We start from the raw sequence: 16,887 nt of genomic DNA on the forward strand, positions 1-16,887 counted from the left end.
TGTCATTCTTTTACATACATATGTTTATATGTATACTAGTTAACTTGTAAGATAAGTTGGTGTATAAGACACATTAGGATTTTATAATGACACTCAAAATGAGCATTTGTATTGACCATAAATGTAAAATGGTTTTGGAAAAGAAATATATTATTTTATGATATATATGTATTTATATATATATATAAAATTATAAAATATACTATTTTATTCACATAATTATGGTATCTCCAGTACCGGCATCTAGTGGTGGGTGATAAGTTTTGAGTACATAGTAATATTCTTTTAACCCCAGGGAGTGAGGGAGGAGATGAGAGAAATATATTTCTTAGATGCTTACTGTGCTCCAAGTGCATTGCATATATTATTTTATTTAGTCCTTCCAACACTTTAATATGTAGGTATTATTTATTATGTCTATTTTATAGAGTGGGATACTGAGGCATAGAGACATTAGTAAGTGGTCAACCAGAATATAAACACAGGTAGTACAGTATAGACCCTCATGATTCTCACCGTCGAGGAGTATGTTATACTGCTTTGCTGTGTAAATAAATAAATGTATGGGTGGACGTAAAAGGTCTTTTAAAAAGAAGATATAGGAACCATTAAAACTGATAACTAGCAAGCCAGCAAAGAGACCAACAAACGAAATCAGTTTATTAATACTACAAAGTATATTATTACCTTTTACTATGTGTGGAGTTATTAAAGCACATAACCTTAATGCGATTTTTATGAATAGAGAAGTAGCTATATAAAATGTAGATGAATGGAAATGATCAGTAAAAACTGGTACAAAAGAAATAATGAAGTAATAATTTTGAAGAAATTAGAATGTTATGCTCATTTATACAGTTATGAAGCTAAAGTAGATATTCCCCTGAATATAAACAAGAAAGAGAAACATAAATGTATGTAATAATCAGCTGAAATCTCTGGTATAGCAATGCTTTCATGGATTTTTGAGCTGTGTTATGCTAGTAACAAAATTAGATTATATTGTTATTGGAATAATCCAAACACTCCCTCTGATTTGCTGACTCTTTTAACTTTGCATTGCTGTGCTCTATGCCTCTTTCTTGTCTCCTTACCACTAGGTCTTTAAGTTTTAACCAGCATATTGGATTCAGGGTAATATTTGGATACTTTTAAAGAGTGGTAAATGCATCCTATGTATAATAACAATATAGTTTATGTACACTAAACTAATTTCAAAACTAAGTTCTGTGTATTATTTAGATTATAAAGTAAAAATTAACTCAACAAATATTTATTGACCTCATGGTCAGTTTGGAGAAAGCCCCAGAGTTAATATGATTGAATACATTGAAGCACTTCTCAACTTGCAGCCACTCTAGACTAGATTTGGTCTATGTGTGTGTTTGAGTTGTGGAAAGATGCTTGGATTTATTACTGGAAATAGTACTATGACCTTATTATAATGACTCATAAACTGGGGGGAAAAAACCATAGTAAGAAATAATAAAGCAGTTCATGTTATATAGCTAGGCTTTATTTCTATATTTAACTAACTACAGACTATCTAAGAATATCTATTAGAAGACACTAATTATATTACTAGTATTGAGTAAGATGCATAGGAAATGTGAACCATTGAGATGACTAAAGAATGGGTTCAGTAGAGCTTTCCAACACAAGGAGTAGTTGACAAATATTATGTGCTGATTTTTTGCATTTTGAGCAGTAAACCTGTTCCTTGATAGGGAATATACAAATAGAGACAGGCATAAAACAACTACATCAATCCCATAAGTATTTAGGGACAAAGTGTGCAATAACTATGGAGATAATGGGTGCAGCTGCACACCATATCTTTTTGTTGCACATTTTATTATTTTAATTTCCTTTTTGTATCCAGCAATGATGGCATTTGTTCATTTTTAGTATGTGTCTACTCTAATATGGATAGTATGCTCAAGGCTTCTGTTTTGTTTTCTTGGGTAATTACAGCTCAGAATAACTTTTACTGAGACTTGTTACTCCATTGGCCAAATCCATTTAATATTTAGTATGTGCAGTTGCCCATTGATATCAGTATCTCTAGAAAAGAATTCTAGGATCCTCCATATGTGTTTTTTGCTGCTCACTCAGAAGAGCAATGATAGATTCCAAATCTTTAGGATTTAGCTCAAACTATATGTCATGAGTCTTAGAGAAATTTAGGTTTGTTTAAAAAACCCAGAAACATGTTTGTAAAGTCTGTTTTGAAATTGGAAGTAAAAAACCCAGAAACATGTTTGTAAAGTCTGTTTTGAAATTGGAAAGGACATGTTATTATTAATAATATTTTATGTAAATACATTTATATTTACATATAAATATATTTATATAAATATTTTATATAAAAATATTTAAAACTACCTTAAGCACTTTTTACCTATTTGAAAGCAAAATTTTAGATAATTTGCAACTTTATGAAGGTATTGTCATTCCGTCAGCCATCAAGTTCCAGATCCAGAGTTACTTTCTGTCTCTCTCTTGCCACTGTACCCCCCACTGTGTGCAAGTATAGTTTACACCAAATCCTGTCACTTCTCTGTGCACTGTTCCCTACCGTTTTCTACAACTTTAGTTTGCTTCCTTACACTTGCTTCTTTTTAACTATTATAGCCTTCTGATTGATCTGGCTTCCAGATTTTTCCTCCCTCCTCAGTCCATTCTGCAAGCTGGTACCTAAATAATCTTCAGAATGCTTCTGATATTTCTAAGGCCAACTTCTTTTCTTTGGCTTGGCCAAGAGGGCCCTCCACAGTCACGGCCCTTCATCGTCATTTCTGCCCTTTAACCTAGACCACTCTTTTCTCTTTACGTACCTGCCTGTCACTGATCTGTCCTCTAGGACTAGAATGTCCCGTTTTCTTCTCTCCATGATCTTGTTCCTGCCTGGCTCTTACGTCTTACTTCCTTTGGGAAAATATCCCCCTGACTATCCTAGTCTACGTGGTCTTTTTTCTCTCATGGGCCTCAGAGCACCCTTCCTTCACCTCCCCACTTTTTTTTTCACTGAATAACATGGCTTTTACTTTTGTGGCTTGCTAGGCATTTAAAAATTTTATTTAGTAGAAATTAAAACAACATTTTGCTTGCTGTCCTCTACCTATCTTTCCTAGGGCTTGGCCTGGGCCTGTTATCTGCTCAAATTTAGGGCGATCTCGCACTTTTTCCTTTAGGACAGGTTGGAATTACGTACGGGCTAAACTAGAACGTGTCTCTGCCTAAAACTCCTCCATATTTCTTGCCCCAAATATCCAGATGATGTTGGAGCCCTTATTTTATTGGCATGGGAAGTTGCTTGGCATTTATGATATTTAAATTCTTAGGCAGCACATCAGTCTAGAATCAGAATATCTGGGTTAGTCCCGACTCTGCTATTTAGAAACTGCTTAAAACATGGAAAAACCAACCTCCTAAATGGTTAGTTTCTTTTTATGTGAAAACCTCAAATTTCGCAAGGTAAGTCTGAGTCTTTTTGATATATCTTTACTGATTTCAGAGAGAGGGAGGGAGAGGGAGAGAGAAACATCAATGATGAGAGTCATTGATCGGCTGCCTCCTGCACGCCCCCTGCGTGTGCCCTGACTGGGAATCGAACCGCAATCTCCTGGATCATAGGTCGATGCTCAACCGCTGAGCCACGCCAGCCGGCCTATTCTGAGTCTTGAAATAAAAATCATCAAGTTGTACAGTAATGAACTATATAATATTTTATACTTAACATAATTTTAGGCACTTAATATATACTAATATCAACTCATGCAACAAGCCATTGACCCCTCAAAACAATTCTGTGAGGGGGACTAGTACCTGTAAGAGACGAGGAAACTGGAGGGCAGTTAAGCGCAGTCACTTGTGGCAGTGGCGGCTCCGGAATGGACACCGGGCAGTGTGGCTCCGCCCGGGTCCAGCAGGACACCACGCGACCTCCCTGTAAGCTGGCATTGTCGCCACCACTGCTCTGTGCTGCCCCAGTTTGCCTCCACCCAAACGCTTAGCAGTTTCAGAGGCACCCACAGGCAAGCCAGTTGTGAATTCAAATCCTGAAGCGCTTTTCCATTTCCATTTTAATGTAAAAAAGAAAAAGAAAATAAACTCAATGTCTGAACACTCACCATGACAAGCCTGCTCTGTGGTTAAAAGGGCAAAATGCTGCGCACACTTAGGGGGAAATCACATTGTTAAAACAAACGCATGTTGAGGTTATTTTATTTAATGTTGGAAATTAGAGAAGTGAGTATTTCAGGAATGAAGACAATGCAAATATGATGTACAAAATACATAGTGTAAAGACGGCCTGGGAACTTATGAGCTTTAATCCTTTTATCTATTTTAGGACTTTCTGGGACAAGTGTTTTGTACATTGGGTGAGATTGTTGGTTCACAAGGAAGCCGCCTGGAAAAGCCAATAGTGTAAGTATTTTTAATTCAGACAATGAAATATTAACTCTCATTTTTATTTTTGCATTTTGGAATTGATGAATACATGGTTGTACAGCAAAAGTGGGTTTTAAAATCTTGAGTTTTACTTCCGAGAAAAATACTTTTGATATGCATATTTGTAAAGGATAATTTGTATTTCAGCTGTCATACGTGATGCTACAAAATGTTCACAAAATGAAGTGAGCCCATCGAAACAAGAAAACGTGTTGTTTTCCTTTCAGTTGTACCATTAAGTCATAGATTTAGTACTTTTTGAAAGATTTTACTCCTTTGGGCCAGGACTTTATGTAGCACCACCTTTTACACCATACGTTTAATAAATGCATTTTGGATGACTGAGGTTTTAATAACTTTTATTGCAAGATTAGTTTGGAAAGACGGTGGTAAGTGTCTAAGTCTTAGAGGAGGTGGTCACTGTGAGTTATATCTTCCACCTTCAATTACTGGGATCATGTGGGTTTTTTTGTTAGTTGTTTGGGATAATCCTATTTTCTCCAGTTCCAAATAAGACAAAAAACAAACTGTAGACATTTTTCCTAATCTTTTCTTTCCCTGTCCTCTTTGTTCTTCTCTTGCTAATCTCAATTATTTGGATGCACTTAACTCTTATAAAAATCAAAAGATCTATGAAGAATACTAAGGCATATGCAGAGCTAAATGCAATGTCTAAAGGTTTGGGAAATTTTGAAATCTATATCATCACCAGTCTTTTAAGAATTTTAAATAAATGTCAGCACTTCACAAATCTATTCACCTTTGACACCAAACACTAAGGCCAAGGCATCATTTTTACATTCCCTGCATACAACTGAACTTTATACTTAGTGTGTTCAGTGCTATGCAAGAACATCTTAGGATAATCAGAGGTCTATGACGTCTGACATCTTTTATTTAACTTGATTTTCTTGGAAAATTATTACCAAATGTTAGTTTGAAAACTTTTGACTGTTAACTACCTTTTAAATATTCAAGAGTAATTTGCTTTCACATAATTACAGGATTTGGAAGCTTATGATATAAGTATATTTTGTTCACTTTAACAAGTAAGTAATAAGTTACTTGTAAAGTAACTACACATAAATATTTTATTAAGTGTATATAATTATTTTTTAAAATGATGCAATTCTTATTGCATTTTTTAGTCTAGTGGCTCAGGCTCATGAAAATTCTTGGAAGATCACTAAATCTACCCTTTTTTCTGGAAAAAAATCAATAATATACACAATGTCAACTTAAAGATGTCTTTAATATTCTTTGAGAGAAAACAGAAGCAGTTTAAAAATAGAATTTTTATTTCAGAGCAACACAGTAGAGATTTTTGTGGAACTTGTGCTCATATTTTCAAATTGATAATTTTATTAGAAGTTTTTATCTGATATTTTCTCCATAAAAGGAAATCATAACCTTATTTCAAAAAGCTCTTAAATTACAGAGACTTTTCCCCCCAGTGGAAAATCATCATTATATTAGTCTTCAAACATGTTAAAAAGTTGATATTATATTGGTTGTGGTATGTGGTAAACAGAATACAGGGTTGGCAAAGGTAGGTTTATAATTGTGAGTATGCAAAACATGGAGTTAATAAAACTATTGTAATAATCATACCTTGCATGTCTTTTTCCATATGAACAACTGTAAATCTACTTCCTTGTTCAACTAATTCAACAATTCCCACTAGATAAGACTAAGACAAACAAATTCATGCTGCTTAGATACCTAGAGTAGTGACTGGCAGAATGCAAATGTTGGGAGTATTTGCTAGAATTCGAGTCATGATCATTTTACATAATCAGAAAAGATGAGATGCCCTTTAGATTTTTCTTAGCTCCTGCTGAGGATGGAGTAGCATAAATGAAGCAAAGCCTTAGAAACCTGTTCAGATAAAATGGAGGTATTGTAACTACACACTTCATGTCATCTGAGAGTATTATGTAACTTAGGAAGATTTTGATATTATATCTGTCTTATTGAAAAAGTTCTAATTCAATTTTTAAAACTTTATGCAACTAATCTTTTTTTTTTAATCTTTATTGATTTCAGAGAGAGGAAGGGAAAGGAGGAGAGAGAGATTGAAACATCAATGATGAGATTGAAACATCATTGATCCGCTGCCTCCTGCACGTCCCCTACTGGGGATCAAGCCCACAACCAGGACATGTTCCCTGACAGGGAATCGAACCACGATCTCTTGAATCATAGGTCAGTGCTCAACCGCTGAGCCAAGCCAGCCAGGCTGCAGTTAATCTTTTCTTCAACCTTTGACCTTCTTGGGCAATCTTTTCAGGCGAATCAACATTATGCAAGGGTTTAAGGTGGGCTTATTATTTGAGTAGTAGGAGATTTAAACATTTTTCTAAATAAGTGTAGCTAGGCAAATATTAGTACTACATGGGTAACAAAATGTCAGCTTGAGTGTGGAAAAGAGCTTGGCTACAAAAGAAAGGAGCAAAGAACAAAACTATAAGAACTGCAGAATGGTGGCCGACCCCATGAGGAAGTTACATTAGCTACTTGAGATAAAGAGACTATGAGAGAGGGAACTCACGTGGAAGATTAATCAAAAATACAACAGTAAACGTGAAAGTAGTTAACTTCCTAGCGGAAGGATGTCTTGGACATATTAATGAAAGCATCGAGGAATAGCCTCATGTGTTCTCACCCGAGCAGTCACTCCAACCAGTGGATTGGGGGGAAAAATGTTTTTTTTTGTAGTCATTCACCCTCTTGCTTGAGAAAATACTGGGTTTTATTAAAAATTCTAGCTATGAGGGAGGGATGTGTCTAAGAAAGGGTAGCGTGGATTGAAGAACCAGGCCCACTGGACTGAGCCTGCTGTCTTGAGTTCTTGGGAGTTCAGGTGCTTTAAGAGAAGATGTAGCTTCTATTCAATTGGCATTTTACCCTCTTACTTCAGCTCTAATGGAAAGCAATAAAAAAACATTCATACTTTTTGTTTGAAAAAAGTATAGTTGGATTGAGGAACAGAGTGAAATGCTGTTTGCATGGCAGCTTTATCTTCCCATAACGTCAGACCAGCTCTTCAGAGCGGCTGGTCCACTCCATGGATGCGCTCAGATCCCACCCTCATCTCTCCCTGCTGCCCCTCCCTGCTCAGTGACGTCCTTTTCGATGTCCTTGATTTTTTTTGAATCAATCTAATGGACAGATGGTGGGGAGAGGTTGGAAGGTTGGAAGATACAGAGTATTTCAGTAGAGGGAAGAACAGCTTTGGAAGAAAGGATGGAGCCATTGGGAATGTTGGAAATGACACAAGGCCAGGGACGTGTTTTCTTCTCTGACAGGAACCTTTAGGACAAACATAACGTCTAAAGATTTCATTATTTATCACATAATATATAAAAATAGTGGAATAGGTAAGAACATGACAGCAGTGATGACATTCACTTTAAGGAAATAATATGTATTTAACATGGAGTTCTTACATCTCTGTCTCAGAGTCGGTTTTGCCTCCCTCTGTCCCTGTTCCTCCCTGGTGATCCTGCCCTGGCCAGGGCTCAGCCACGTAAAGAAAACGAAGGGTGGTCACCAAACCTCATACTGTTTTTCATGGTCTCTTCCTCATGGCTGGAGATAGAAGTAGATTTGTACACTGTCCTGTTGCAGCCATTACTTTTGGCAATCTTGTTAAGGAGCTAGGGGATTTTCCCTATCTGGGTGACCCACCTGCAATTAACCAAATGGACTCATCTGGAATTTTAAGTCTTCCTCTGTCCCGGATGTTATTTATCTTAAATAGCATTATCCAAGTGATTTAGTGCTTATTTACTAATTTGTCTTAGATTAGAGATTTATTTTCCAATTATTTTCCCATTTATATTCTAAATTATTCATAATATTCCCTTGTTTTCTTCTCTTTAAATGGCCCAGTTTAAATTATTTTCTGCTAAGGTATTCACAATAATTTCTTCTAGTTTCTTAATTGCAATTGTGTTACAATATCTCCTCAGAGGTCGTCTTTTTAAAATGATAACTATAAAATTTGGAGTTTTAAAGCAGGCATACTAGAGCTTTAAGTTATTTTTATTAATCAAATCTTCAAGAACTAAGTTATGTTTATTACAAAGGAAAAATGGTTTCTTATACAAAACCATATACCCTATTAAATAACCACAATTTGAATTTAAACTCATCTTTTTATTTTCTGTGCTTCAGTTATTGTTGTCACTTTCTAAAAAAAAAAAAAAATCCCATTTTTTATGACAATAAAAATTATTTTTTAATATCTTATAGAACCTTAGGTGAAATATTTTGAAATTGATGTTCAGCTATTTTAAATTTACTTTTTAATAGCAGCTCAAGATTTTTACAGTTTCCAACAGTCTGTTCTGTTGGATTCAAGTTTTGAGCAAACACATTTCTCATGTCTTAATTCCACCCTACACTTTGGTATTTTCCCTGAACCCTTCAAAAATGAGTCTTGTGCTCCTTAATTTGTCTGCAGCATTCACTGTGTCTTCCTGTGACTCATCGGCTCCTCTCTTTAGATCGTCCCATTATGATCTGGCATTATACCCACTCAGCAGTGTGTCTCCTCATGCTGTAAGATTGTATCTAATTTTCTGCTGATGCTGTCAGTCATACTTCTTCTATCTTTAGGGTTCTCAGTGATGGATTCAGAAAGTCTTCCAGAAGGCTAGAATCAGCACCGGTTTAAGAAAGATTGCCATTTTCTGCTCTGGGAGGCAGTCAGTTATTATATTCATCAAGGAACAGACCTGTTTGTTCCTGTTACTCTCACCCAGGCAGGACTGGCTGGTTCTGCGTGAGACCGTGAGGCAGAGGCCGGGACTGGTTCGATTCGGAAGAAGCTTCTTCCTCTGGGCAGGAGCTGGAGCTCCGAGGGCAACTGAGCTAGCAGAGGCTTGGGCTTAGGGAGAAGATTGTGTTCCTTGTAGGCTGGCTATAGCAGTTGTGATCTAGTAGGCAGAGAATAAAGGAGGGATCCATGAGGGATTAGCGAGTGTCCTGATAGGTGTTGAAGAGTTAAACTGGAGCAGGGACCCGGCAGGAGGTGATAATTGCAAGGCCAGCTTGCAGTTGTCTGATGGACACAGAATCCCAACTCTGACGTCGGACTCAAGAATGAAGCCCAATGGGTGCTGAAGTTCAATAAGAGAAATGTGGGGAGGGGAACAGAACAGAACAGAAGTTTGGGAATAGGGCAGAAGAGTGAAATACAAGAACAGGGCTTGAGGGGAACTTGAGGCTGAGCCTTGGAGGGCTGGTTTAAAGGTCCGATTGAAATGTGGCCTTATTCTGAAAGCTGTGCTGTGGCCATCGCATCGTAGAGGTGGAGAGTCAGTGTGCGAAGGAAGAGGGGGAGGAAGGACAGGAGAATGGTTAGTCTTGAAGGGGAGAAACGTACGAATTTACAATAAAGCAGTTCATGTCTTCATTGGGCAACCTTTGCATGTGAAAGTAGAGTCCACTTTGGAAGAAAATTTGACCTTCAAAGTAATTTTTATTGCTTTCCCTGAAAGTTAGACTGCTACTGTTATACTCTGGTTTATTTAACTGGACAGAATATTGGGCTGGGAATGAGATAAAGATTTTAGTCCTATCTTTGCTAACTTGGTGTGTAGTATTACAAAATTTGTACATTTATATTATATTTTTATATCTTTGGGTCACATTTGTAATATGAGGAATTTAGTCTAGAGATAAATAGATAACCATTGTAATGGAGTTGATAGTGCATAGCCTTTGAGATCAGTCATACCTGGATTTCATAATTTCTTAGGGATACATTTGGGCAAATTGCTTTAAATTTCTGAGCTCTAGTTTCCTTATTGGAAATGTATAAATAATACACTTTGAAAGTATTGTTGTAAGAAATAACATTATATAATACATTTGTCATGGAAAACGCTGAAATTTAATAAATATCCATTGGTGTTTATTATTAGTATTGTTATTAAATATAGGCTATATCTTTTAGTAAAGACCTCTTAAATTGAATACCTGATAATCTTTTCCCTAAAAGAGCCTATATGCAAAACCATGTATTCTCTAAAGTACATGGAATTTTTGTACATTTTCTTATGTATCTTACACAAGATTATGAGTCTCTCATAAAATGTAGTTTAGTATGTTTGCAGCTGGACCACTTTCTTACATTCATTTGTGGATCTGAGCTGATGCTCTAGAAGGATCTCCAGCAGTGTAGTTGTTGACCCTAAGTAAGCAGACTGTATATAGCTGCAGGCTCCCATGCCTCTCTGATTCAGAAATTTCAGTGGTTATTGAAGGCTAAAGGGCATTTAGATGTACTCTTCTGGATACAAAGGCTTGTAAAGGAGATATGGGTCAGATAAATACATTTTTCTCAAAATATCCCTTAGTGTCATCTTCGGAGACAAGCCCCATAATGGTTGGTCTGTTTTGACGTGGGTGTGATATTTCCCAGTTCTTATGAGGCTGTGTGAAGTAACTCCTTTAGGCACTCCAGTGTAAGAGAGAAAACAAAAGGCAAAGTCTTTTTTATGTCAGTACTTACTATATAGACTGTATTTACCAACTGCATTTTCTTCTTTTTCGGTCAGGCACAATTGGAGTGTAGTAGGGATCTCAGGGATTCTTTTATTTTTTATTTTATTTATTTATATATTTTTAATATATCTTTATTGATTTCAGAGAGAGGAGAGGAGAGGGAGAAAGAGAGACAGAAACATCAATGATGAGAGAGTCATTGATTGAGCCCGCAACCCGGGCATGTGCCCTGACCGGGAATCGAACCCCGATCGCCTGGATCCTAGGTCGACGCTCAACTGCTGAGCTACACCCAGCTGGGCTCAAGGATTCTTTTAAAAAAAATATTTAATTATTCCACCAGTCTTTACTGGGACTACATTATAGACCAGACCCTTAGTGTTATACCCTAAGTGTACAATTTTGAAAACATGAGTTGTTTTTATCTTCGTAGAGTTTACCATCTATTCATTAAATGAGTGGTCACACAAATAAATGTAATTACATATTAATGTAAGCCTTATTAAAATTAGAGTGCATTCTTTGACCAGACTATATAGGCCATTTTTAATATTTTTAATATTATCATAAATGCCAGTGGGAAGAAGTTTATGGCTTTTGTTCAAAGGAGTTCATTCACTTTTGTGTGGAGGATGGTTAACAGAGAGATTGATAAATTAATAACTATTGAAATAATCTAATCCAGAGAAGACAAGCAGTTTAGCCTAAGGAGATAAGAAAAATGGGCATACTTGAAATATAATTTGAAAGTTGATTTCACAAGGATGGGCGATAGGTGGATAATCTTGGGTGAAGAAGATTTCAAGGATGACTTTTAGATTTTGTGCACAAGTAATTGGGTGGATGGATGCACCATATTTCATTGAGGAGGTGGATCATTCATTTCTGGGCTTGCTGCAACTGATCCGTAAGCTTTAAGAGTCGGTAGGTCATTCTGTCCTTGTGTTGTAGATGCTGGTATTCACCCAGAGCATAAACATTTTGCACTTTTTTTTATTATATTTGCCTAAGCTCGTTGAGTTAGATTGAAAAATTGGTGGAAAATTCTGATGGAAAGAGAAGGTATCATCTGTGCTATTTTGGAGGATAGGGTCTAGTCCCTGCCTTTGTTGAATAAACATTCTTAGTTTCACTTAGTTTTAATATCAGATGAGTTTCTAAAGGGTTACTCTTTGCATAGACAATGTTTAGAGATTACATTGGGATAAAATATTTAAGAGAAACTACAGTTTCCTCTATTTTGAAATTCATTGCTTTTTATTTCCCTCCTCCCCTTTTGTGTATGGCCAGATTTACTGATTTGGGGATTCACAATGCAGCCTAGGCAGTTCTATAGTCAAGCAATTATAACTATAGTTCTATGGATAAGCAAACTAGTAGATGAAGAAAGACCTTTATGAGCCAACCTTAGAATAAGCATCTTGGCCTGAGCTCCAACCCACTGATGAAATAAATGTTTGTAACATACATTTGGGGATTGTCTCTGCTCCTGTATGGGTTCTTTGTCATCAAAGCAAGTGAAAGGAAAATTTTTTTAAAAAATTCAGAGTCATCAAAGGAAGTGAAAGGGAATTTTTTTTTAAAACAATGCTAGTGGCTAACTTGAATTCTTATAATGTGTCTGTTGCTCTTCTGCCTGTTTTACACATAGTAACTTCATTAACCCTCATAGCACCTTTATGAGGTAGATAGATATCGTTACTACCCCCTTTCATCAGAGGAGGAAACTGAAAGAAAGACCCTGGAGAAACCAAGATTCAACTGGAAGTTGTGTGGCTTCTGAGGCCATATGCTTAACCACAGCATTATATTGCTGTCAGTAAATAAATGTTTATGTGCAACTTTGAAAGAAATGAAACGTCTTTATTTTACTTCATTTTAATAGTACAAAAGTATTTACTTACAAATCAAGACCATCTCTCGATGGTAAGAAGAGCTTTCAAGGGACCCGCATTCTGACAGATCATTTCAGGGATGAGATTCCTTCTCATTATATTACCCACACAACCCTTCCATGAACATAGTCCCACTTTCTCCCGAGGCAAACAGTGCTCATCCCGCCAAGAGTTTATGCTTCTTTCATATATGTTGAGTCATGAAGATTCAACTTCTATAACCCACCCCAGGCTTCCATTCAGTGTGCACTGACTCTTCTCTGCCCTGTGATTATAGAGAAGACAGCGATAACCCTGGCAGTGAGGGGGAGCATGGCTTTCCAGTCCCCCAGTCTCTACTCCAGGGGGATTGTTGCCACTCTTTCTGTGGTCAGCTAAGATAAAAGTACTCTTTTCTCAGAGACAACACAGTCTAAGTAGGAAGGTGATTAGAAATTAAATAAATCTATATCTAGTTTTGGAAAGAAGTAAATAAATATATCAGTTTTTTCCTTGATCTTCTGGAAAATCATTGTCTTGAATTCACAATATCCTGATAAGTAAACTGCACAGTGTTCTTATCCTCCTGGTCGTTTGTTCCATTTGGTAATGCAAGATGACTTGCCTTCATTTCTAAAAGCACTGCTTTCTTCCCTATCAAATTTCTGGAAGGACTTTCCAACACATATTTTTAGTCACCTGGTTCAGTTTTCAATATATAAGTATGGCATTTCTAGCTAACGGAATTGTTAGCTTCTTCCAGCATTATAGTGAATGTTCTTTCCCCTTCCTCTCATATTATTTTTGTTTATTTTAAATTCTTTTTTTCTTTTCTTTTTTTTAATCTTCACCTGAGGATATGTTTTCATTGATTTTTAGAGAGAGAGAGAGAGAGGAACATTGATGTGAGAGAGAAGCATCAATTGGTTGCCTCCCGCACGCCCCTGACTGGGGGTCAGAGCTGCAGCCTGGGCATGCGCCCTGCCTGGGACTCGAACCCCAGCCTTTCGGTGTATGAGACAGTGCTCCAACCAACCGAGGCCCTTCCAGGGCTCTGTCTTTGCTGAAGCAGGTCCATTGAAAAAAATTATCAAATGGATACACAGTAGATGTTCCTGCTCTGTTCTGATTAATTCTCTGACCCTGACACCTCGTGGGTTCCATGCACGCTGGAGCAAAGCACCGGAACAGCCTTGTAAAATTCAATCCAGAGGCTGCATGCCTTTCCTCCCTTCTTCATATAACAATTGTGAAAAGATGTGAAAAGAAAGTATTATATCTTTTATATTGTCGAGAACTGTTGCTGTGTTTTGTAAACAGTAAGAATTTGATAATGTTCATTCAACTGAGTTTTCAGCATAATAGTCACATTAAATGGTTTTTCTTTTTTGTTAAGTACACTTACTATCTCGCCTGCACATCATAATTTTGTGTTTCAGTTTCTCAGGACTTGGGACAAAAGTAGGTTATAGTATCGTTGCTACATAGGTATTTTATTACATTACAAATGCAAAGTATATTTTTAGTAATATTAACAACTAATGTTTCTGTAGTTGAATAGATCTAGTTTATCACCAGCAAAGAAATTTAGAGCTAGGATCTCACCATTCTTGTAAAAAATGACTTTTGAAGGAAATCTCAATCTCCAGAGATTATGAGCAGTTTGCTGGGTTTTTGTTAACGGAAAAATTGTGTATCAAATCATTGATTGTCTCATTCTGCGTCTGTATCATGATAATAACCATCTTGCTTTCCTTTTAATGTCAACAGTTAGCATTCTCACTATATAATGGGATCACATTTAATTTAATTATAATGTTAAAAATTACAGGGTAACAGATGAATTTCTTGACAAGACTAGTGTTTCAAATTTTAAACAAAAGTTGCAATTACAGTTTGCTGGCATGTGACATTTTTGCAGTGAATATAGTGTGTTTCCTTTTGTGCTAACTGATTTGGTAGAATCTTACAAATGACATTTTGTTAATATTTTAGACTTAAAACATATTGCATAGAAAGATAATTAGATTTAAGTTGAAAGAATAATTAGTTTTGAAAAGCTACTTGCATAGATCTTTTGTTTTTGCCTTTGGAAATGACATAACTTCCTCAGGTAATTAGATCTCAAAAGAACACTAATGTACTAAAAGTAAGTTTCTTTCCTCTTGAAGTTAGTGTTAGAGTTTTCAATTATTGGGCTATTTGTGTGGTAACCCTGTTGGCTACTAAGTGGCTAATGGGTGGGTAGCGTTTACAGTGTGGACACGTTGGACAGAAGGATGATTCACATTCTGCCCACGACAAAGTGGGACATACAAGATTTTTATCACAGCACTCAGGATGCCACACAATTTAAAACTTATGAATTAGTTCTGGAATTTTTAATTTAAATTTTTTTGACTGTGGTTGACTGCAGGTATCTGAAATCACAGCAAAACCACGGATAAGGGTCAGGGTTCCACTGTAAACTTCAAGCCCTCTTATCACACATCCTTCCCTCACTCCCAGTCTTATACAACCTTACCTTCTACTCTCAGAGAAAATAACCATAAATAGTATTAGTTGCTGTTTGTTATTTAACACTCTGTCTCCCTTCCATGCTGCAATACTCTGTATCCCAGCAGTTTATTCTTAGACATACAGTAAGGAAATATATAATAGATTTTATTCCATCATTGCTTATATAGAAGAAAATCTAAAACCTACAAAAAATTCTACCCATTTAATATTAGGGGAACCTGTAATTCATAAAATAAATTACTACATAGCAATGAAATGAATAAACTATAGTAAATCACAGTTAGTTCCATCAACTTGATAGTTTCTTTATGATGTGTTTTGGTGAACAGAAATTCTCAATTTTAATGTCAAATTTTAAATTGTTTTCTTTTTCATTTGTCCTTTTTATCACTTGTTAAAAAAATCTTCATTTTTCTGAAGTCACCTTTTCTTCTAAAAATTCTACATTTTTCCTGGTTTTAAGTTCTAGATTTTGAAATGTTATGCAATCTTTTATTCTCAGAATAACTTTAATTGGTCATTGTTGTATTATCAATTGTTTGACTGATTTATTTCTCTTTGCCATCTTAAGCACTGTAAGTGCACAGTTCAGTTGTGTTGAGTATGTTCACACTGTTGTGTAACCAACCTCCAGAATGTTTCCACTTTGCAGAACTGAAACTCTCTGCCCATTCAACAGCATCTTCTTTTCCTTCTCCCCCCAGCCACTGGGAACCTCCATTCTATTTTCTGCTTGTATGAATTTGACTACTCTAAGTACCTCACATGGGTGGAATTATACAGTATTTGTCTTTTTGTGATTGGCTTATTGAACTTAGCATCATGTCCTCAAGAGTCATTCATTTGTAGCCTGTGACAGGATTTGCTTCCTTTTTAAGAATGAATAAAATTCCATTGTATATATATGTCATATTTTATCTATTCATCCATTGGCAGACATTTGGATTGCTTCCCACATCTTGACTTTTGAGAATAGTGCTACTATAAACATGGGTATACAAATATCTCTTTGACACTTTGCTTTCAGTTCTTTTGGATATATAACCATAATCGGGATTGCTGGATCATATAGTATTGCTACTTTTAATATTTTGAGGATTCCCATACTGTTTTCCATAGTGGCTGCACCATTTAAAAATCCCACCAGTAGTGTGCAAAGGTTCCAATTTTTACACATGCTCACCGACGCTTGTTTTCTGTTGTTGTTTTTTATTTTAATTAATCAATTAATTAATTTTATGGTGGCCATCCTACTAGGTTTGAGATGGTATCTCATTGAGGTTTTGATGTGCATTTCTCTGATGATGAGTAATTTTGAGTATCCTTTTTATATACTTGTTGGCCAATTGTATGTCTTCTTTGGAGAAATGTTTATTCAAGTCTTTTGCCAATTTTTTAATCAAGCTATATGATATATATATATTTTTTTCCATTGAGTTGTAAGAGTTCTTTATATATAGTAACATATCAGATATTCTGAATATTAACTCTTTTTCAGATATATGATTTACAAATACACCCT

The 16,887-nt window shown here is 36.0% G+C and overlaps 1 protein-coding gene across 1 annotated transcript in view; it reads left to right on the plus strand.

Annotated features, from left to right (window-relative positions):
* The window catches only part of CPNE8 (copine 8), a 181,003-nt gene that overhangs the window by 53,681 nt on the left and 110,435 nt on the right, over positions 1 to 16,887 (plus strand). The window contains exon 6 of the mRNA XM_087814729.1: positions 4,355 to 4,431. Coding sequence (XP_087670855.1) covers positions 4,355 to 4,431 — 77 coding nt within the window. The remainder of the gene's footprint in view (positions 1 to 4,354; positions 4,432 to 16,887) is intronic.

This window comes from Miniopterus natalensis, chromosome 2, assembly GCF_054644295.1.
Source record: "Miniopterus natalensis isolate mMinNat1 chromosome 2, mMinNat1.hap1, whole genome shotgun sequence".
NCBI classification, from domain to species: Eukaryota; Metazoa; Chordata; class Mammalia; order Chiroptera; family Miniopteridae; genus Miniopterus; species Miniopterus natalensis.